Source organism: Taeniopygia guttata, chromosome 1 (assembly GCF_048771995.1).
Source record: "Taeniopygia guttata chromosome 1, bTaeGut7.mat, whole genome shotgun sequence".
NCBI lineage: Eukaryota > Metazoa > Chordata > Aves > Passeriformes > Estrildidae > Taeniopygia > Taeniopygia guttata.
Genome location: NC_133024.1, coordinates 43,375,001 through 43,397,707, shown reverse-complemented (window position 1 = coordinate 43,397,707; position 22,707 = coordinate 43,375,001). Strand labels below are relative to the sequence as shown.

At 39.9% G+C, this 22,707-nt stretch overlaps 1 protein-coding gene across 20 annotated transcripts in view; it reads right to left on the bottom strand.

Annotated features, from left to right (window-relative positions):
- Positions 1 to 22,276, bottom strand: part of C1H11orf87 (chromosome 1 C11orf87 homolog) — a 198,169-nt gene extending 175,893 nt beyond the window's left edge. For 8 of the 20 annotated variants that reach the window (XR_012055406.1, XR_012055408.1, XR_012055409.1 and 5 more), the window contains exon 1: positions 21,518 to 21,923. Coding sequence is in view for 7 of the 20 variants with exons in the window: in XM_072927734.1 (XP_072783835.1) it covers positions 21,518 to 21,546 (29 nt within the window). In the remaining 13 variants the exon portion in view is untranslated. The other 12 variants (XR_012055407.1, XR_005980068.2, XR_005980064.2 and 9 more) reach the window with 9 other exon arrangements.
- Between the last annotated feature and the right edge of the window lie 431 nt (positions 22,277 to 22,707).

The following is a 22,707-nucleotide window of genomic DNA, read 5'->3' as shown; positions in this document are numbered from 1 at the left end:
GGGCTGTCGGAGCCGAGCGGGTCCTGCCCCGCCGCGCCGGAGCCGCTGCCCGCCCCGGAGCCCCCCTTACCTGCGCGGCGAGGGAGCGCCCGGGCGCCGCGGGCGCTGGGGGCTGCGGCAGCGCGGAGTGAGCGCAGGAGCGGAGCCGCCGCCGCTTCGGGGAGCGCCGCCCGCAGCTGCAGCCGCCCCGGCCGCTGACGTCAGGGCCCGGCCCGCCGGCCGCCGCCCCGCACGGCCCCGCGGCGGCACCGCCCGCGCCCCCGGCCCAACGCCGCAGCCCCGCGCCCTCCGCCCGCGGCTCCCGGCGCCGCGCAGCCCCCGCCCTCGCCGCCCCGCTCCGCTGAGAGAGGCCCGCAGCCCCTTCCCCAAAGAACCGGGCGTACCGCCCAGGCACCGGCTGCAGCCCGCCGCTTCGCCCCTGCCCCAGCCACGCAGACGCGCCGTGGCCAGAGCGCCCGCACCGAGCCCGCACCCCGCGGCTGCCCTGTGCCCACCCGCCAGCCGCGCTCCCACCGTACCACACCCGGGTGCCGGGCGCCCGCGGTACCAAAGCCCCGTCCCTCCGCACAGCCAGCGCACCCATCCTTGCTCGGGGAGGCTGGTGTCAATCTGTGAGAGCGAGGCAGTCCAGAGACTCCTGGTACGAATACGTGTGAAAACTTGCCTTAGCAATGCTTAGTGCATCACAGGCGTTTTAGTCAAGAACAAACAGGTATGAGCTGCCCATTAATGCACTTAAGCCAAAAATCGGATGATTTCTAAACATAAGAAAATCTATTATTTGAAAAGTTCTTTCAGAAGTGCTAACAGGGCAGAAAAAATAATTACCATTAGGATGGAACTCTTCACATTTCCAAAAGGAACAAACTGGTGTGGTAGTGTCTGGCAACATGGGGCAAGATCTGATGGCCAGGAGGTTCCGTTGGTTCCGTGTGATGTGCTCTAGACTAACCCCATGTGCTGGAAGGAGAGCTGCTATAAAGCTCTGGCCTAAGTTACAGGACTATAAAAGAAAGAAGAAACAGAAAGTATCCATCCTTTCTAGTGGCTGAAAAGCCTGGAGGAAAATCTGTACAGGGTAAGCTGTGACACGAGTTGGAAAAATCTTCGCTCAAGAACAAAGATCTGTTAGATCTGCTGACCCTGATAGCCAAGAGCCTTTCACAGGGGTGGACAGAATCTGGCTAGCTGAGCATTTAAGCACTTTGCTGCTTCAAGGCAGATTTCTTCTGTACTGTCTTTTGTCTCTGATAAGTAAATGCACCACAGCTTGTGAAATTTGTCACTATTAGCTCTGTCATTGTTCTGGCGAAAGATTTACACCGCATAGAATGAGCTACATTGAAGATGGTTGGAATAATTCCAATCATTTGCATAGGGACTCCAACTTAATGCTTCCTCTAAAACCAGAGGAAGAGGGGTTTCTATTACTCCTTCCCCTCCTCAGAATAATACAGCTTGATGATGGAGTGGTACTGCACAGAGAGGGAAGATGTTCAGTCCAGTACTGAGAGACAAGCCCTTGCCCACTCATTTGCCCACTGCTCCTCTCACTCAGCTCCCTCAGGTGCATAGCCAGTGTCACTGCTTAAAACATGCCTCCCCATGCAGTGGGGCTGGACTTGGTAAGTGTTAAAAATCTGTTACAACCCAAATCATTATATGATTCTATGATTCTCAGCCCAGCATTCCTTGCACACATGTCCAACCCCTCTCACACACATACACATCCATAGCCTCAGTGGCATTCTGCCGGCATTTTTTTCCTTCCTCCTTGCCTTCCTCCAGTGTGCACATCTGAGGTCTGCATTAATCAGTGCTCTGTACTCACTGCCTTAGAGGAGAAAACAACCACCACAGACTGAAACAGCACATCAATCCTCAGGCCATTCCCTCTTTCATCCCACTATTCTTTGCAAAGCTGCAGCTGAATAGAGGGGCTGCAAAATGGGGTGAGGGGCATGGGGGCCAGCCACTCATCATGGCCTGTGCCACTGGAGAACACTTCTGATCCCACACAGAAGCAATCAAGGTACAAACCAGTAGTGCTGTGCTCCCTGACCAGGCTCCACTGAATCCTTTCAGCCTAAACTGAAAGTTTAGGGAAAAGGATAGCATTTAATCCCAAAAGCATGTGCAAATTTGTGAAGGTGTAGCAGTTGATCTGAGGCTGCTGTTTAGAAGTTGCTAGATGATTAGAAAGAATTCATTTTAAAAAATCCAAGCAACACCATAAGAATGGCCTTTTGCACAGAAAACAGTATTAGGAGATATAATAAAGGTATGAAGATACCTTAGAATGTTAGCCCTGTTTATGGCAAAAATAACCAAACTGGGGATTGGATAAAGTCCAAAACCAAAGAATTTATCCACTTGAGATGTGTTTATTGCAAAAGTGAATAGTTAGGACTACTTATTTATTGCACTAGAATATATGACTATGTCTTCAAGTTTTATGTGTTGGGAGAGGCAACACAAAGCTACTGCAAGTTAAATTACCTTAAATAAATTTAAAATCCTTTGTGCATTAATTGTATTTGTTGTCAATTGCCTTCAATTATTCACATTATACCTTGATTTTAGGATTAGAAAATAGTGAAAATGTGTTTTGTGTATTAGTACAATAATTATCCCAAGGTTTTTCCTAAACCATAGAGAGTAAATATTGGGTTCAGGGAATGGGCAGTAATATAGACCTCAAGCAAATATTTAACTCCTTCCCTACTGACACAGCCCCTTCTCTGTGTGTTCATGTACAATTTTGCAATATTTCTGCTTTAGCAAAAATGAATGAAAAGCAGAGATTGTTCTTGCTCTTTATGGCAACTAATTTTACAATGTTTAACAAGAGATTCAGAAGAGAAGGGAAATAACTCTGCCATGATTTTACACATACTTTGGTACTCTGGTTCACACTGACTGTGAGCCAATCAAATGGATCAAATACCCATGAGCAGAATACAGAAAGTTTCTGAAATCAGGAGGAAAAAAATCTGTGTTGCTGTTGTGCATTATTCCTTTGCTCTGATTAACTATTATAATTATATTTGAATATATAAATTAAAAAACACAGATGATGCAGTCATGAAAAACCCTTACTTTGTCTGGCATAAAAATAAAGGACACAGTATATTCAAGAGTGCCCTCTTTCAAGAATATTTTGGTCATTAGTTATAGTGAATTCAAGCATACCATACAAACAGTATGATATTTATGGGGATTAGGCTTCTTGCTCAAACAGGATTGGCCACTGTGTGATAGAGGACATTATATTAATGGGACAGATTTTGAATATTACAACAAGATTTGTACTCGTTAGTACCTTGACAACTCCCACTTTTCTCTTGATTCCCATTGTTAAGAAGCGGACAGCATTCATACTTCTAAAACCCACAAATGGACTTTCATACATGAACTTTTTTTTTCATCTGTAATTAGAAAAGTTGTTCTTTCAGATACTAATTTCTCAGATACTAATCCCTGTATTACAAGGCCCTTTTTTCACTAAAGCAGTTGTCTAATGAGATAACCTCTGTGAGCAAAGGCTGTTCATGTAAGTAAAGGTTTGGTGGTTCAGGCCCTTGGCTACTAATGATCCTTCTTGCAAAACAATTTATTGTCCTACCAGTGTTTAAATTTAGCACTTGATTGCATATAGAATATGCATGATCCCTTTTTCACCAAGATTGATGTCATCATTTGCCAGCCAGACCAAGCACTCCATGAATGCCAATAACCCTGGTAATAATCTGCTATCTCCCCATGGATTAAGGCCATCTGTGTAGAAGTCTTCCAGGACTTTACATACTCCCCCTACAGTAGGTGAAACCTAGTGATGTAAACATGGTTTGAAAACCTAGTGCTGTAGATAGAATGGATTTTACAACCAAAATAAAATAAATTTTTGTTTCATATGCACTGGTAGGTCAGTTAAGATCCTGCAAAGATACTGAAAATGTCTTTCAGAGATTCTGAGCTGGAATAGCTTTACTATGGCTGACAATTCTGCTTCCCAGGCTACCTAGCTCAGAAATAGATATTATCCTTTCCTTCTTCCTTCTTCTTTCTTTCTTTCTTTCTTTCTTTCTTTCTTTCTTTCTTTCTTTCTTTCTTTCTTTCTTTCTTTCTTTCTTTCTTTCTTTCTTTCTTTCTTTCTTTCTTTCTTTCTTTCTTTCTTTCTTTCTTTCTTTCTTTCTTTCTTTCTTTCTTTCTTTCTTTCTTTCTTTCTTTCTTTCTTTCTTTCTTTCTTTCTTTCTTTCTTTCTTTCTTTCTTTCCCCACATCTTTTAGAAGAAGGTAGTCTGGTTGATATGGACTCACAATTATATCCGTGTCAGGAGATGATTCTTTATGAAGTTTAAGGAAAATTTTACATATTCGTTTTCTATTCTTACTTTTGAAAAATATTCTTGTCTTGTTCTGGTAAAGAAGAAACCTCCCACATGTGATGGTGAGAATTTTAAAAAAGGGGAAAAAAAGGATGCATGTGATGCTGACTGAGGAAGGTTACTAGGCTTTTGCTCAACAGGGTGTTAAATGGTACTAGGAGTAGAACATTATGAAGAAATAAGTAGACAACCTTGAGCTTGCCTGACCAAATACACAGATCTAATTATAACATCAGAATTCTAAAGCTGCACATGTGTACATCTACTAGTGCAAAGTGAATCTGAGTAAAATTATTGCAAATGGAGGAAAGAAGGACAGTATTTTAACTGTAACTATGCACTAAAAATTCACTAAACTTTATTTCATAGCCAATACATTTTAGAACAGCAGGGTCAGAGTAATGACCTTCCACATTTAGTATTTTTCTTTTCTTTATAGTTTACAGAGTTTTCAGGGAATTTGGAGGAGCAGACTTTGATTATATTTTTAGATGGAGAATATGGCTAGTGGCTGGTGAAAGATCAACTAACTGTAGCAGTGGGTTAGAGAGAGAAAAAAGAAATTTTTACTGCTTAGTTAGATTGGAGTGAGGTTTAAGCATAAGCATCCACAATTTAAATCTGATCACATGTTAACAGACCCTCACATGCTTCCTAACACAGTTTGAATGCATTTCAGAGCCAATTCCACACAACAGGCACTCTAGCTTTTGATATGGAATAAAGCACTTGTTCAGTCAAGCCCTTTGACTGGGTCAGAGCCAGCCCTGGAGGACAGTGGGCTCGTGCAGCCTCAAACCTGCATCACTTCTGAGTGAGCCAGGGCACTCTGCCATCCCACGAGTGGGGTGGCAAGGGGGAACCTCCGAGAGAGAAAGAAACAACCTTACTTTCCATAGGTCATCCCATGGGCCAAAGGCAGAGTAGTCCTCACATATGCTCACAGATATATCTGGATATTTACAGAGTGTAGAACAGCAACACTACGAAAGGGACACTTAGGATAACAGCCTGGCAGCTGCTGTCTGCAGACAGAAGGCTGGAAGTGAAGGGACTTGAATTTGAGTCTTTCAGCTCTCGGCAGCCTGAGACAGGAGATTTTCTTGTTCATTCCATGCACATATCAAACCTTCCACTCCCCATAATGTCCTGGCTTTGTTCCAGGGGGGAAATCTAAGAAAGCTGGGAAAGTGTAATGGATGACAAAGCCATTTACCTCTAGCTCTACTAGAAAAAATCCATGCTCAGTCAACTCCAGCTCACTGTGCTGTTCGTCAGCAACAGGCATAGCTCAAATTTTGCCCAGGGCCTTTTATATATGTTGGGTTTTTTTTTTTAATCAACTACTGTATGATGAAGGAAGTTAGCAGCACTCATTATTATTCTGCTCTGCTGTTATTTCCTGGGCCCTGAACATCCAACGGACTTTGGTTTTCTCCCCACTTTTCCACTATTGCAATAGTAAAAGAAATCCTGATACCAGCTGCTGGAAATGCATTTCTCTTGTATTGTTGCATAGCTGAAAGTCTTTGTGGACAGTCTTGTTCTTTCAATTTGTCTGTCACCCTGCTTGTAGCCAGGATTTTAACCACTTTTCTTACAGAATTTTGAATTAAATTTAGAAATTGTATTTTAAAATAAAACTAATTTTTACTAGCTTTGTAGCACTTCAGCTTTTTTCTTCTGAGGCTGTAAGTTTGAGTGGGGAGTGAGAATATTAATTTTTAGTTAGATTATCATCCCAAAAGTTCATAAGCACAAAATTGCTTTATGCACATACCTTCTAAACTAGGACCAGAAATGTGAAGGTCCTATTCTATGAGGTGCTGTGCCCTGTAGTCAAATCCAACCCAGGATATAAATTTTACTCAGGAAAGGTAAAGTTAAGTATGTCATTAATTGCCTGTTGGATTGGATCAAGCACCTTGCAGCAGCAGCCCCTCACAGGTGCTTCTTTCCCTCCTTCCCAAAAACCCATGTGGTAAAAGGAGCTGCCCAAGCTGCAGAGCCAATGGCCTCTCCCTTGGCTAAAGCCCTCCATCCTATGAACTGCATGATCACCTTTTAAAACAGAAAAGGCTCTGACAGGCAGATGAGCTCACGGTTTTCCCTCCATTGTTCCTGGCATTTTCCTGCTCTCATGCACGATGTGCTTGCGAATAATCCTTTTGTACAGAAATAGCATTGTTTCAGAAGTGCTTATTTTACCAGTGGTAATCAGCAAGAAAGCAGTTGTTTACTGTGATTTCATTTTAAACTTGCTTCACCACTTTGTTTATTAGACTCTACTGGAGAACCATGTAATCTTTTATTACTGGGCTCTTCAGTTTTCTCTCTGTATCTTTCTGCTAAGTTTTATTATACTCTTGCCATGTCAAGTCTGAAATTAGACTGAAAACACATTGGGAAAGCAACTGAATGATCTGATTTTAATCAAGAGGTGCTCTGAGAGAACATAAAACTCTCTCCAAAATAAAATAAAGCCAACTGGAGCATCTGGATATAAGGAGAAAATATCAATGCAATAAACACTCAACAAAGTTGGCCAGTTTTTTTAAAGCTCTACAGGAACATGTTTGGATGTAGTAATATCCTTGCATGATAGCAGGAGGCTGATTAGCTGTTTTGTACTCCAAGAAAGTATTGATACCATAACTTTTCTTTGTGTGCTTAGGTAAGACTACGCCAAGGAATCCTGTTTCCTACTTCTTCTGACCTTCACACTTCAGCAGTTAAAATTAGGCCTCTAAATAATTGCTATGATACAAATATTTTTCCTTGCCTTGAGGAGCCCAGGAGTAAAGCTTAGCTAATCTACCTCTCACCACCTTTGTGGGTCATGCTGGAAAAACATCAGTGTAAAAAGGAAAAGTTTGGAAAGCAAAGGGAAAACTAAGCTGACAGAACAGGGAAGACTGAGTCTACAGGATGGAGGAAATATGGCAAAAATTAATGTTTTTACAAAATAATGCGTTTTGTGGAACTAAGAAGTGCAGGTGGAACATAGGAGGTGCAGTGTAGAAGTGACAATCATAAATAGATATTATTTGAGGAGCAACATATAACAGTTTGAAGAGAGATTTCAAGAAATTGAAATTGCATAACTGAAAATTATACAACATAAAAATATCATTTGTCATTTCAATCACAGGCCTATACAGACATAGTGCTATATGTGGTTTCAGCTGCTGTAGTTAGAAAAATATGTAATAATTCTTATAAGAATACACATTTAAAATTTCCATAAACTGTGATAGCATGAAAAAACAGAGAAATGTTAGGGTATTTCTCACGTAGGCAGGTATCATCTGCCACTTTCAATCGTATGTCTGTCATATTTACTCCACAAGTTTGAGGAAGAGTAGGACATTTACCACAAAGTGTGTGTTAAAGGAGGGCATAAACTCTCAGAAACAGGCAGCAGGAGAATAGGATGTCTCCCTAATGAGAGGAAATGTAGAGACACAGCTGAGATAGGATAAAAAGCTGTATTACATGAAGTCTTTTAGGAAAAGAATAATAGGGAAGGGGGAAGGGAAGGGAAGGGAAGGGAAGGGAAGGGAAGGGAAGGGAAGGGAAGGGAAGGGAAGGGAAGGGAAGGGAAGGGAAGGGAAGGGAAGGGAAGGGAAGGGAAGGGAAGGGAAGGGAAGGGAAGGGAAGGGAAGGGAAGGGAAGGGAAGGGAAGGGAAGGGAAGGGAAGGGAAGGGAAGGGAAGGGAAGGGAAGGGAAGGGAAGGGAAGGGAAGGGAAGGGAAGGGAAGGGAAGGGAAGGGAAGGGAAGGGAAGGGAAGGGAAGGGATAGGCTGTAACTTGCCTAATAAAGTGATTGGGAGACATGGAGATCTGGTTTATGAGCAAATGAATAGGTCATTAAAGAAGAATGAATTAAAGATCAGAGTGTAAAGGGCCGACATAGTGCAGAACAAATGCTGGGAATTGTAACCTTGTTAGTACAGAAAACTATGAAACAAATTGGACAACTAGGTTTTCTTCTCCATGCTTGTCAGGTGCATAAAGACTGTGTACATGACTGCTGCATCCACAAAATACAGCATTCAAATCACCTTGAAAGAGATCTTGTTTTTTAAAACGTATTTTTTGTTCTACTGGGACAAGTAGAAGGGAGAAAAATGGGCTTTGTACTTTTATTTGAGGGATCTATTCCCTTGGAAAGATATCCCTTTAAGGCAGTATGTATTTCTATGATAATTCACCAAGAACCAAGTTTTGCACCTGTAGGCAAGCAGACCACTGACAGAGGACAAGACTTTTACAATGTAGTTAAAGGAATAACAAAGATATCCTGTTATTTAAAAGAAGAAAGAGGAAGAAAAGGAGAAAAATAATGAAGAAGGAAGAAAAAGGGCAATCCACTATTTCTAAACAGTCATGTTGTAATATTGAGTGTCTTACACTTCTCTTATGGAGGTCCATGCTTTCACTTCTCAGGGCATCTTCAGTTTCTCATAGGCCTGAACCTGTGGTCTTCTGAGTAACTACTCATGAAAATCTTTAATTTTTTATTCTATTTCTTAACAACATTTGATGACAGAGAAACAAAGGAGTTTGTGGGATGTCAATGGGATGTTTTGAAGCTAAGCTATTGTTTGAGCCAATGCAATGGTTAGATTGCCTTTCCAGATTAAAAAAGTCCTGGAAAAGGAGAAAATGAGATTAACTGTCTAGTTTCAACTGAACACATTTGTGTATTTCATACCAACTAAAATGTACTGACTAAAGAAAAAATAGACAAGTGGCTTTAACTTAATTTAGTAATTACATATGGTATTTTCACATTAAAAGAAAAGGCTAATTAATAACAACTGTCATTTAAAACCCAGCTACTTTACAAAAGTACATTTCTCTATAGATTTCCATCTGGTTTTTACTATTACTAGATTTGGACACAACATCAATACCTAAATAATTAATTGTTTGATAGACTAAGCTTCATTTGAGCTGTTCCAGTCTATTATTCAAATTGTATAATATTAAAATTTACTGATACGTATTTAATTGGAAGATGACAGCATCTCTTATTAGCTACTTAAACCAAGACCAACAGCTGAAAAATATCAGCATGAAAGCTATACGAGCAAAAATCTTGCAAACCAAATAATTATGCTTGTTTGCTGAGATCTTACACTGAACAAAATCACTTCAACCCACAAATAACTACCATGTTAGTGAGTAATTAAAGCAAGGGACAAAGTCAGGACTACAATATTATATTCCCAATTCAGCTACTGACTCACAGTATGATTTTACTCCTTTACCACCTATAAAATGGAAGATGTGATAATGACAGGGATAATAATGCCTACATAAAAGAAGTGCTAGGAGTCTTAATGTTTGAAAAGAGCTTTGAGATGGAGCTGCTATATAAACACAGATTATAATTAACAAGGGACTGGAAGCTTGCACAACTGGTACGTTCTTTGGGCTTTCAGAAGCAAAGATAGGTGAACTCTGTATATCTGAGAAACCACGAGTCCTCTGTTGTAAGAGCTTCTTTGGGAAATTATGTTTCACAGCTGCCATTACACTGTATTGGAGCCAGGCTTTTAAGAGGACCTAACTATTTGCCAGTCATTAACACAAGAAACTTTAAAGGCCGTTCAAAATAATCTTATCACTGTGACTACTGGCTCCAGCTTGTCATATTGTATTTTCTTCATAGTAGATATGTGTAACAATGAATTTATATGAAAGACAGGAGAACATGAGCACATGGACCTGGAGAAGAGGTTCAGTGCCTTAGTGAATGCCGAGTGCCTGAGGCATAGGTGAGCTTGGAGGTTTTCTTATACTATAAATCTGTGCTGACAAAGTCTCTGAAAATGGTCAAACACAGCCCCAGCAATCATTTTCCTGACCAGTTCGGACATCTGCTCTGAGCATAGTGATATTCTTCTGTTGTTGAAAGCCTTTGAAAATAATGGGTTGCATTAGAACAGAAACCTAGTGAAAATATGAAAAAGATGCTTTAGAAAGGTGAAGTGTCCCTTGATGAAAGGCAGTCAAACAGTAGCTTTGGAAAGATAATATACTCAACAAAAGTTAGAATAATAATAAGAAACAGATGTATGGATTATAGAAATTTTTAGAGCACAGCACGGTGTCACTCTGTTAAACAAGTCAAAGGCATCTGCAAAGGTACCTTGGTCTCTTTTTCTTATATAATCAATTAGATGTTTTTAACAAACTAAATCAGCTAAGGAAAAGAAGTGTCTGTAAGTTATCTTTGTGTGCAAAAAAAAAATTATTAGTGCAGAGGAGCAGCAAAAACATCTTTTAATAGCTTGTTTTGTAGGAAAAACATGTACAGGACTAGATTTGTGTAAGGCTGGCAGACTACAGGAACATGAAGTGATACTAAAGGGGTATTGTAGGTATACATTTTTCTGAAAGATATTTCAGTGCATAACATTCCCAATCCATTTCTATTTCCCCCAAAACATGGAAATCTCTCAGACCTTCATGAAATTAAAAATCTTCTAAGTAAAGCCTATAATAAAATGGTTTGATTCTTCTCAGTTAGTTATGTTTTATTATCAATAATTAGGTTACAACATCAGAAGTCCCCATCAAGTCAATGTCATGATACTGAGACATTAAAGAGGGATCGTACTTTACAAGAGCACAATTTGATTAAACGTAACAACAAGGTTTAGTGATTTAGTTAAGGCCACAGAAAGGATCAGTGGCAGAAGAAGAGCAGCCCATGGATTGCAACATTTGCAATGTACATATGGAGCATAAAGACAATGCTTCCAGCATAAATTGGTAGGCCACTGCAAACCTGAAGAACTTAAAAAGCTGTAAAGATCTTGCATCCAATTTAGCTGCTGTGCCATGTTAGCTTTCATTGCCCCACTTATCTCTGTTTAGCCAGGTCTCTGCAGCTGCATCCTCCTTATTTTATAGCTCTATTTTGTTGTTTATCATTTCAGAGTTGAAGAACAGTTAGCTGGTGACAGGAATAACCACAGAATCCCAAGAAATGTCATGGGGAAGAAAGAACAGGATGGGCACAAAACATGTCCTTAGTGTTGCAAGATTTCTTACTGCTGAAAGAGTTAATTTTGTGACAGAGTCAAAAAAACGCTCACATTTCTGCAGAAGAAAAAAAAACATAGAATGCTGCTATTTTCCTCTTAAAAAAATTGAATAAATGATCATGTGTCAGTGAGTAAGAAAGATTGGGAGGAAATGCATTTCATGAAGATTCTATTCTGTAGCTGCCTTTTAGTCTTTTCTGAACATCTATCTGAAATGCTCAGCCCCATTCTCAGCAATAGCCTATATACTGCTTGTGTGAGGGTTGTTTTTCTGTCCTTAATTGAGCAGAAAGTATGGTGCATCTGATTTGTTAGTCACTTTACTGGGGAGCAGGATCTTGGGAGAGATTTCTGAGGACAGCAAGTGGGATAAACCCAGACAGAACCGACATAAAACGTGAAATGTAAACCACAAAACTTCTGTGGATGGAAAAGAGCCATTTGTGCTGTTGTACTAAACACAACGTTTGCCAGGATTTTTCCCATGGAACACTGAGAACTATGGGAACACATGAGGACCCCAAATCCACAGCGATAAGAGCAACAATTTCCTTATTTGTACCCTTATTTGTGATAAGGGTTCTTGTCATTTGCCCCTCAGAACCCCTTTGCCACTTCTGTTTTTCTACATTAAAATAACTTTGATGGGCATTGCTTGCAATAAGAAGGGAATTTCAGAGATGTTCCAAAACTACAAAGAGTTGCAATGAAGGCTTCAGAGACTGTGGTTAAGCCGTATCCAATGCTTGTTTCATGCTGTATTGATCCTGGCACTGCTCTTTCCAGCTTAGAAAATGGTAGATTTCCTATTTTTCAGCCTCATATTGCCATGACCCTCCTGAGTAAAGCTGAGTAGGAGGCACAGAAGTGTGTATCAGTGGAGACTGCTCATTTGTGAGGGTGGCTGGGCAGCATCCAAATGAGCAATATTTTATGATATTTTATATATTTTACTGTAAATATTTTATAATATTTTAATTTAAAATAGTCAATATTTTATGAAAAAAAAAGCCTTACAGAAGATTGACTGCCTCTTCTTTCTATCCAGACTGGTGCTCTCCTTTTGCCTTACCACAGCTCAGTCATTAATACTCATCTTGCTTCAAGCTTCATTCACATTCTTCCTAGCATCCTCAGCAGGCAGCTGGCGTGACTGCTTCCATCCTCTTTTTCAGTGTCAGTCTTCCCCAGAGTTTCCAGGCCCTGTGTCTGATCCCAAGGCCCTGTTAATGTGGATGGGAGAGCTTTGTAGGCTGGATGTGTCATGTGTCCATCACTGGATCTCACACATACTTCAGTGGTAATCTCTCCATTCTGGAAATTTTGTATCTGAAGCCTAGGACACACTTCAGATTTGAGCTATAGAGAAATAAGGTCTGTGGTTTCAAGACAGTGGAGTCAGGAGGTTGGGAACACAGTTCATGTAAATTGTATATATGCACTCAAGAGAATTTCTACAGCTGAACAAGGCATACATGGTATTTTATATATGGTTTGGTGTAGGTGAAAAATGTCCTAAAGTTCAAGAAGGAAAGCATTAGCTACACAATTTCATATTCCCATGGTGGCTGGCTGAAATACATTCTTGGCTTCTTGTCAAGTATCAATGCCAGCTGCCTGGGGGCTGCTGAGCCTCCAGTACTGCTCTTGCACTTTTAATTACCATTGCCACCACGAAAAAGCTATTTGGCATACTACTGCATAAGTGACTGAGGACTCCAAGAATGTTCACACATTTATTCTTCAAATCTAGCAACTTTCATTATTGTGTGAAAACTAAGGTATTTCTTTGATTTTTAGCTCTTTGCAAATGGGGATCTATTCTGGCCTGGCCTTTCTTCCCTCAGTGACCTCCTCTAGCTTCTGAGTCATTGCCCTGCAACAATATCAAGATTTCAAATGAGCAAATGAGCACAGTTCGCACCACCATATTCTGGATTCTCCATCTTTGGTTTGCACTCCCTGCTCATCCCTCATATCCTACGCATAAGGCAGATTTCTCAGCATCTTCGACTTACTTCCTTTACGTATGGCATTTCTCAGGTTGTCAGTTCCACATCGTCTCCAAATCTGCACATCTTGTTCTACATTTCCTTCAGCAAGATAACTGCTACCTCCTATATATAGCAGAAACAGAACAGCTCAACATATTGCCACTTGTCACTCTTATCCCACTGTCTCTCTGTACCCCTCTGTCCCATTTGCCATCTCTGGTTTCTGTTAGCAAATCAACTGAGCATTTCATCGCCAGTGCTCCTTTGTTAACCTTACAGATTACTCTCTCATTGGGCACTGAAAGTTATCCAGAAGTCCTTGTGAAGGATGCCCACACATTCACCCTGTTTTGTTACCATTTTCTTCACTTGGGCAAGATGAGCCAACATGGCCATGTTTGAACTTTTTTTTCTGCCTGTGCTGAGAGTCTCTAACTAAACTGTGCCTGCTCAAGTGTTCAATATTTGCCCCTCACCAGCTTTGCTGAGTCTTAGAACAAAAGCCAGAAAAAAAGTTGTTTAGTTACCTTTTTTTTTGATCTTGTTTTTTTTTTTTTTTTTTTTTTTAATTTTAGAAGCCAAAGTAGATATCTGTTAAGTGCAATAGGTTCAATCTTCAGCTGGCATCAGATCAATAGAGCTACACAGTTTTTAGCCCAGTAGAAGTTATCTGTGTCTTCAGCTTCTACTACACCTATCACTGCATAATCTGAGATCTGTGAGCAGTTCATGTCACTTTAACAGGTACCACTTGTTACTGAGCATACGCATGCTCACGGCTGAGCTGAACTCCAACATGCACCAGCTTCAGTTCTGTGAAGGTGGTTAAAGTTAGCACATTTTTTATCTTACAGTCAGGAAGGGCTAAGAGCATGCCCACACACACTTACGAAGCCTCAGCATATGAATGGTTATTTATTAAGTGGCAGGACCCAATCGCTTTCAGTTAGTGCCTATATTTTATTAGCAAACTCTTCTGTCTCTTCTATTTCCATTGGGAAGTTTAAGGTCTGTACTAAATTGCCCTCTTGGAGGTTTCTTTGACTCTGGCTGTGTTTCTAATCCTTCACGCTTTTACTGCTGTAGGCTTCTTGAAGCACACATACTAGACAGCATAAATCTTCTGTTCTGCTTTGGTTTAAATATGCTCCTCTCTTACTGCTTCCTTAAGGAAGCCTTCTACCTTTGAGTTCTGGAAGATACAAATGAGCACCTCTCTCTGAAGTGTCAATGTCTACGCTCCACTGTGTTGCCGAGGTGACAGGAACAGGACAGATTTGCTTCCTTTTATGTCTGCAAATGTCAGAGATTCCACAGGCAAAGGTCTATAGTGGAATTGCAGAACACATCCACTGTGTGTCAATAAATGCATTTACTTAGATTATGTGGTTTTGCTTATTGTAGGTGAGCACTTACTCTGTCCCAGTAAGAGCGAATAGGATAACACAGGAACCCTCCTTCTCTGCATGTGATCCCCCAGCAAGTCTGCAGGAAAATGCTTGGGAAATATTTTGGGTGAACTCATTTTGGGTGCCCAGAGAATGTACTGGAAACAGGATCTTCTTCATGATGGCAAGTCAGACCATACCCTAAGCAGAGTGAGGCAGGGGACACTTTTTTTGGCCTCTCCAAGTCTGACCTTCCTGGTGACAAACTTGGTTTGATGCCTCTCAGTGTGAGACCTGTCCACTCAGAGCAGAGCCTGAGCACCACCTCCAGATACAGCAGAGGGACAAATGGTTGAACAAGCGCCAGCTCTGCTCAGATCTGCATTTCCAGCAAGCTTAAGTTGTGGAGCATTTACTGTATACCCTGCTACAGGATCTCACCTTCCTTGTTCTGGGAGTAATGTTTACTCACCTGGTTAAGTCTTGTCAATGTTCTAATAGTAATTTTACCAGAAACCTTTCATCCTTGTTCTAGTGACCCGTTAGGAAAAAAAATCTCTATTAGATTTCAGAAGTTTGATGGGATTTACTAGGAAATACAATCATGTCAGGGGACCATGCTACCTGATTTTCCCTAAAGAATTTTTGGGATCTTCCCCTACACATGTACACATGTGATCTCAGTTATCTACATTTAAACAACTTCTGAAGGCTCTATATTAACTCAGTCCTCTAGCTGTTTTCTTAATTGTTTGAATCACTGTCCATATTGTGGAGCCTGAAATATTTTTACCACTTTTGTTTTCACTTCTGAATATAATTTGGAAGTTATTTCCAAATGTTTGTTTTATAACCTGCTGTTATACACTCATCTTAAAACATATCTTGTTTCATGCACTGTTGTTTATAACCTCTTTGGAAGCTGAAACTTCAATATATTTGCTGACCAAAATGTATTTATTTCTGATGGTAAAATACATAATGTTTTATGATGCTAGGATTACTGACATCTGTTGGGCTCTAAGCAACTTCGCAAGCTCAAAAGAAGAATCAGATTTTTATTTGCACAACAAGTATAGCCAGGCCTATAACAGTTAATGCTAACAACTTAGCAGAGGATATCTTAAATGTCATGTCTTAAAGCAACCTAGCTTTCAGAGATTAGAATGATATCAAAAGTGTGGGCCATATAATCTGCCCACCGATGGTGTTGATGTCTGAATCACTTCTTCCCAGCTTTTGTGAGGATCCAGCTACCCCTCTGGAGAAAACAATTCATGCAGAAACACAGTAGCAGGGCAAGCAACCTCTGCTCTTGTTACATTTGGCCTTCTACACTCCAGTACAGACCACTTAGCTGCATGTCCACTAAGTGGACTAATAGGGGCCAGAAAAAACTCCCAAACAGACTTTCAGACTGAGGCAGGGTCTAAGTATGGCTCTGCATTTCTCCTGTAAGATTATTTTGCAAGGGTGTCTGTTGTTAATATGCACTATGGTAGCAAAGAGAGTTTATTTCTGATTTGGAAGGAGCCCTTTGAACTGCCAATTGATAATGCAAAGGAAAAGTTACAGCCAGTTAGTTAACTTTCTCCAACCTTCGTTTTAACGCAGGGGAACATATCTGTGTTTGATCAGCCAAAAATTACACACCCTGAACTCAGATTCTGCTTTGATCTTCCTTTGATCATACACTTACCAGGAAAAAGGAACTTGCTTGCATTTAGGGTTTGACTGCAGAACAAGGAGGCAGACAACACATTGTATTGATTCTAATTAGTAAGCAGTTCAGTTCAGATAAATATAAATATGTATGTATAAATGTATATATATACACATATATGTGTAAGTGGAAATAAACATACATAATTGAAAGACCATGGACACAAAACAAGGGATATTTTCTAATATTTTTGAAATCCAGTGTTCTGCTGTGCTTTGATTTACAGTCAGAGGCATATTTAGAGAATGTTTTTGCAGTGGTTTCTTTTCTTAGCTGTATACTTCATCTTTCCCACATGAGGGTACAACTGAGCAAGACGTAAATCCACTTGTGAATGATCAAACATTACAATGTGAAGTAAAGCCATCCCCTTCTCCATCCTAGATGAAGCCACTGTTAAATGTGACTTCTCAGCCTGGAGTTGTCAGTGAGCTCAGTAGTGGCTAACTGCATTTTTTGCTGTTATAGTTCTTATTTTGTGGAACACTAGAAAGAAAAAATAATTTAGAAATACAACAGTTTCTTCCTGGTTGGATAGTGAGGTAAACGAGAAGCCATGCATCAGAGAACATCTGCCATGTCTAGAACCCAAACCAAAACACAACATATTCACAGGCACAGAAGCCCAGCAAAGCCCTTGTCCTTTCCCAGATGCAGCATGCACAGCTGTGGACACCAGTGCAAAGCTCTGCTCAGCTCTGTGGAGCAAGAACAGCAACAAAAGAGATGTCTAGGTTACTTATGCTGTAAATTAGTGAATTAGTTAAAAACCTAATTTTTCAAAGTAAACCTTGATTTTCAGGTGAGTACACAGATGAGTCCATAACATCTCACACGAGGATTCTGTGACATGTAGCTCTGGATGACCTTGCTCTCCAGGCCTTCTAATATTTATTTCACTTAGGAGAGAAGAAAGGTGTACTTCTTCATGCGCTGAAGTTCAAACCAGTCGAGGGAGTCAACTGTGCCCCTTAGATAACTTCACCTCCCTACCTCAAGGCAACCTAACTTTACTTTCTTAGATATCTGGCTAATATCTTTCATCAGAAACGAGATTGTGTTAGCTTATGTTTGGTAGTGGGCAAATGCACAGGACAGCAGAGGAACAGAACAATGTGAGTATTGCTCTTGTGGAAATAAAACTCAAAGTACTTTCAGAAGCATAATGTACCTTTCAAATTTAGACACAGCTGTAGAATTACGGAAGAAAGTACGGGGCATTTCTAGCAGTGTTTAAACCAAGTATATACCCTGATCATCTTCTGATACAGGCACATAGGCATAAGATAGTCACACTCTGGTAGCACACTCCTCGGGGACCTTTAACACTTCCTGACAAAAATCTATTGGCCATGAAAAACTGAGAAAAAAAAAAAAAAACCAAACAAAACAAAAAAAAAAACACTAAGAAAACAAAAATATGATACAAGTCATTCTTCCTGAATTCTCTTAAAGCTACTATAACATTCCTCATAAATTATCTTGCAAAATCTTGAGATTTAGAAGCAGAAGTGATGGCTACATTCCACCACATCTCCGGCACCCTCAAGTGGTTAGAATCACACACCACAGGTGTGTGGAGGTGCTAAGAGGGGAAGGAGACAGCTATGCCTTTATCTGTCCTCCTTCTGCCAATGCTGAACAGAAAAGCAAATGTGGCACTGTCTCAGCATTCATAAAAGAATGAAGTTCTTACTAATTACAATGATATAAGTTTATCTTCTAGCGCTGGAAAAAGACAAAAACTATAGAAAAGTCTTCTTAAGAAATAGTCACTTCATTTGCAGAGAATAATACAATGATGAGCAATAAGGGGCAGGATTTATAAAGAATATATCTTGCCTGACAAAGACAATACTTTTTTATGGAATTACCAAATCAATGGATGAGTGGAACAGAATAAATGTAATACTCTTGGATTAAAGCCATGTTTTTTAAATAATTGGTCAAAGCCAGGCAGCTAGACTGACATAAAACTAGAGAGCATGAGAATGGAAGATTGCCTCCAATGCCTCCCAAAATCATTCTTAAAAAGCTTGACTGAACTTCCTTATGCAATAAATATCTTATTTGGTCTGAAATCTGGAATGAAGGACCAAAACAAGACTAACTGACAAAGAGAAGAACACCAGTTTATAGGGTGGACAGGTCAATATTTAAGAATAGTTTGGTTTTGCCTGATTTAATACTTCTAGTAATCACAGAATTACAGAATAACATGAGTTGGAATGAGCTAGAAAGAGGCATTAACATCATATTAATAAAATTCATAGGTGTTATGCTAAATTGAGAAAAGAGGAACAGAGAGGCCAACAACATGGGACAGAGGCATAGATTAATTAGTAACACTGGCCAATAGTAACAGAACAAGAATCACCTTAGCAAAGGACCATAAAGGACAGGCACTAGAGAATAGAAAATTAGCTTGGAATATGATTTCTATTAGAGGTTCTTTGATGACAGAAACATCATAAGGACTATGAGGATAAAACCCAGCAAGTTACTTTCAAGTGTCAAAGAAATATGGTAGTAGAAAAGGTCAATGTAGCTTGTGTGTGTGTATGCAAAAATGCAGCAGCTGAGAGAAGCAAGAATCATTCTCTGCAAGACTGAGATGAAATGTGTGGGGGATATTGCTTCATTTCTAGTGAGATATTCACAGACTACAAGGCTGTTTAAAGAACCACAGCACAAATAAGAGCACTGAGGGGAGCTGGTGGCCAAGGAGTGATTAAATTAGCAATACACAGATTGAGCAGTGACCAAGTATGTGACATTAACATTGAAAAGGTGCAATTATCAAGCAAGAAAAGAATAGAAATAGAGGCAGCAAAAGGAACAAAAAGTCAGCAAGAACAGGTTTGCAAGAGAGACCCAGAGGACTTTTCTCTCTTTACTGATTTTATGATAGGTATAACAGACTTAACAGCTACACAGCCTGGGCTTGGCTAGAGATCCATGCCAGACTCAATGTGATGAGTCTTCTAATTTCCTTTCCTCTTTTGGTTGTACCTTGGGCTCAGTTCTCAGTGTCCTGCCTCTTGCTCTGATTGCTCTGGCCTTCTTCCCAGTCAGGTCTCTCTTGGCATTGAGTCAGATGTGCATATTCTTTGTCTGAGATACTATCCTCTAACATGGAGGTCAGACCTCACTCCCATCAGGATATATTTCCACAGGACCCGGTTCCTTCCTAGCAACATAGTACTTAGAATGGTTTCTGCATTGGTATTATTTTGAGATATCAAGAAATTTGTCTGGATATTTCTCATGTAGTCCTAATTGAGATTCTCTCCAAGCCTATTCCCGGCATGAAATATGCAGAACTTGTGGGGAAAATTGTGTTCCTAATGAAAAAAGGAATGGGAGTCTGTAGTGAAAAGAAAAGGGTGAAACAGCAGAATTATATTAAAATCTGTCAGAGAATATGCTAGGGTAAAAGAGAAATTGTCCATAAAGAGGCAGCCTATGGAGTGTTTGGCACAAGTCACTAAACATAAAGGCTGACACACTAGAGAAGATGACCAAAGCATCTAGATGGAGCCAAGGTTAAAGTAGACATAGAGAATTTTCTAAAGGGTTAGGTCTATCATTGGTAGGTCATGTAAAGAAAGATTAAGAAAATGCATTCTGTTCATACTAAAATATCCAAACATTGTCTTATCTTACTCCCTCTGTATCAAGACACAGCCTTTATGACCACAGTACACATGAAAGGTCAAAGGTTTCTGCAAAACCCCAAGAAACTCCTCTTAAACATTTTTTCACTGAAAATAGCTCCCTACATCCAAAATCCTCCTTTTATAGAATGAATTTTAATAGGTATCTTTTTGCTTTTGTTCCTTCTGACTTGCTTCAGTTTTATTGTGGCTTTGCCTTTGTTTTCATTTTCATGCTCTTTTCCTTCTACTGCATTATGAATTCTCATTTTACTTGCTGAAAGTTAGAGCTACTGTACATATATTTAGAATACATGGGGGTGTATGTGGATACAGATATTAATAGATACATAAGCATTACATAGCTCTCATTACTGTTCCAATATTATCAATTTTATTCACCATATGTCATACTATGCAGTTCTCACCTTTGCTAACTTTATATGGCCGTTTGCACGTGGTCCATTAAAAACACATACAAATATCTAGAATTTAAGTATTCAGGGTACCTTTTGATTATGTTTCTTGGCTCAAGTGTGATACAAAGAACCTGGTAATAAACGAATATCAAACTAATGTGACTGAAGTTTGCCCTGAAGAAGGAATTTTATGATAAGTAAAGCAGCTGTCATCATAAAGCTGTTTTGTCACATTTAAACAATGGGCAAAGGCATGATCATAGACAAGACAATCAGAAAACAGGTTACATCCTGCTCATCAGAGAGAATTCATGTCCATTTTCATTCCACAGCATTTGTGCTCATTTTTACATCATAAGGCCAAGAAAAAACCAGCCTACCGCCATCCAGTACTTTATAAATCATAGCATTTGAATATTTTGTTCTGTATGAATCGCTGATGTACCTAAAACTAGCACACCTTTTTGTATTTTAAAACTTCATTTTACATGAAGACACTGGACAGAACATAGCATACTGCCATAACAGGCAGGAACTGGTGTTTTAAGAATTCAGCTCTGCAGGTAACAAGAAGTTAAAAAGCAGGAATAAATTCCCTTTTGATATAATTCTAAATCTCACAGCCAGATACTCTGTTTAATTTTGATCTCTGTACACTGCACTTTCAGCTCCATTTTCTAAGGCATTATAATCATTCAGCCATTAATATTTCCCATCCCTTTCTAAACCTCACACCAGATAGAATCAGCCCCTGGGGAACTTCTCCAGAAAAGGAGATGCTGTGGCAGCACAGAGCAAAGAGGTTTCCCCGTAGCACCATGCATGGTCGTAAAAGGAGGGAGGAACCAGGAGTTCTTAACCCACATCTTCCAGCAGCTGCATACACGTACCTTGCTCTGCAGGATATAGTCACAGCCATGTATCACCCCCATCAGGATCCAGACTGCATCTCTCTGATTGTCATGGAGACTGTTTCAAAGTCTTGCCGTACTCCAGCAGCAGCAGCAGCAGCAGCAGAGGACAATAGCACTTGGTCTTAAATGGCTGAAAAGAAAGCAACAAAGCACAGTGTAAAAGGAAAGGAGCTTTGGCTGAAAGGGATACGAATACAGCAAGACACTCTTCCCACTGCTGCAGAGGGCGAGAGGTGTAGGTTAGAGCAACCTTCCAGAGGTGTATAACTGTGTCTTCAAGATAAGCAGAGGGAGAGCATTCCCAAGGATAGCACATTTCTCCTCCTTCTTTCTCCCCCTCAAGCTAAGTTGCTGGGGTGTTTTAGATTAAATGTATTAATTAGGAACCTACTTAGTTTATGAGGGTTTCTGCTTTTTCATTCCCGTGGGCACTGTAAACATACTGAGTTTTGGAGTAAGTGATATACAGTGTCTCGGAACGAGAGACAGGCAGAGGCACAGGCAAGTGCAAGGAATTAATAGAGTTGATAGTTTACAAGACCTGAGGCAAAGAAGATATTTTCAGAAGAGTGACGAGACAGTTTTGTATCAAATAGCAAATTTGTTAAGAATTGCAACTTATGACCATCCATAAGCTATTTTCAAGTCAGGTCAGCTCTCAGAAGAGACGGGAATAAAAGGTACAACTGACCAACATAAAATAAAAAAAGCAAACAAAGATACAAAAAGGAAACATAAAATACAAATTTCAAATGCAAAACCAACTGGGTTTAATCACATCTCAGAAAAAAAAAAATCATAAGACCAAACTCTCACTGTAAGCATACTTTAAAATGGAAGTATAAACCTCTGAAAAATTGGTCGGTGACCTGCCTGTTAAGATGTTCATATTACCAAAAAAAAGATCACAGAATTTCTTCAAGGACTGAGCAAAAGCATTATGGCTAATTCTAAAGTTTTGATCTGAATCAATGTTTTGAAAATGTGAAGGACACCAGGAGTCACAAAAGGGGAGTAAAAGGTTACACTGAAATCAGAGAAACAGTAGAGATAAAGATGCTTCCACAAGCTTCTTCTACTGCATTTAGAACAAACTCGATGTAAGAAGCAGATCTGCTGTGGAACAAACCAATACACTGGAAAATCATGCTTAGAGTAAAAATTAA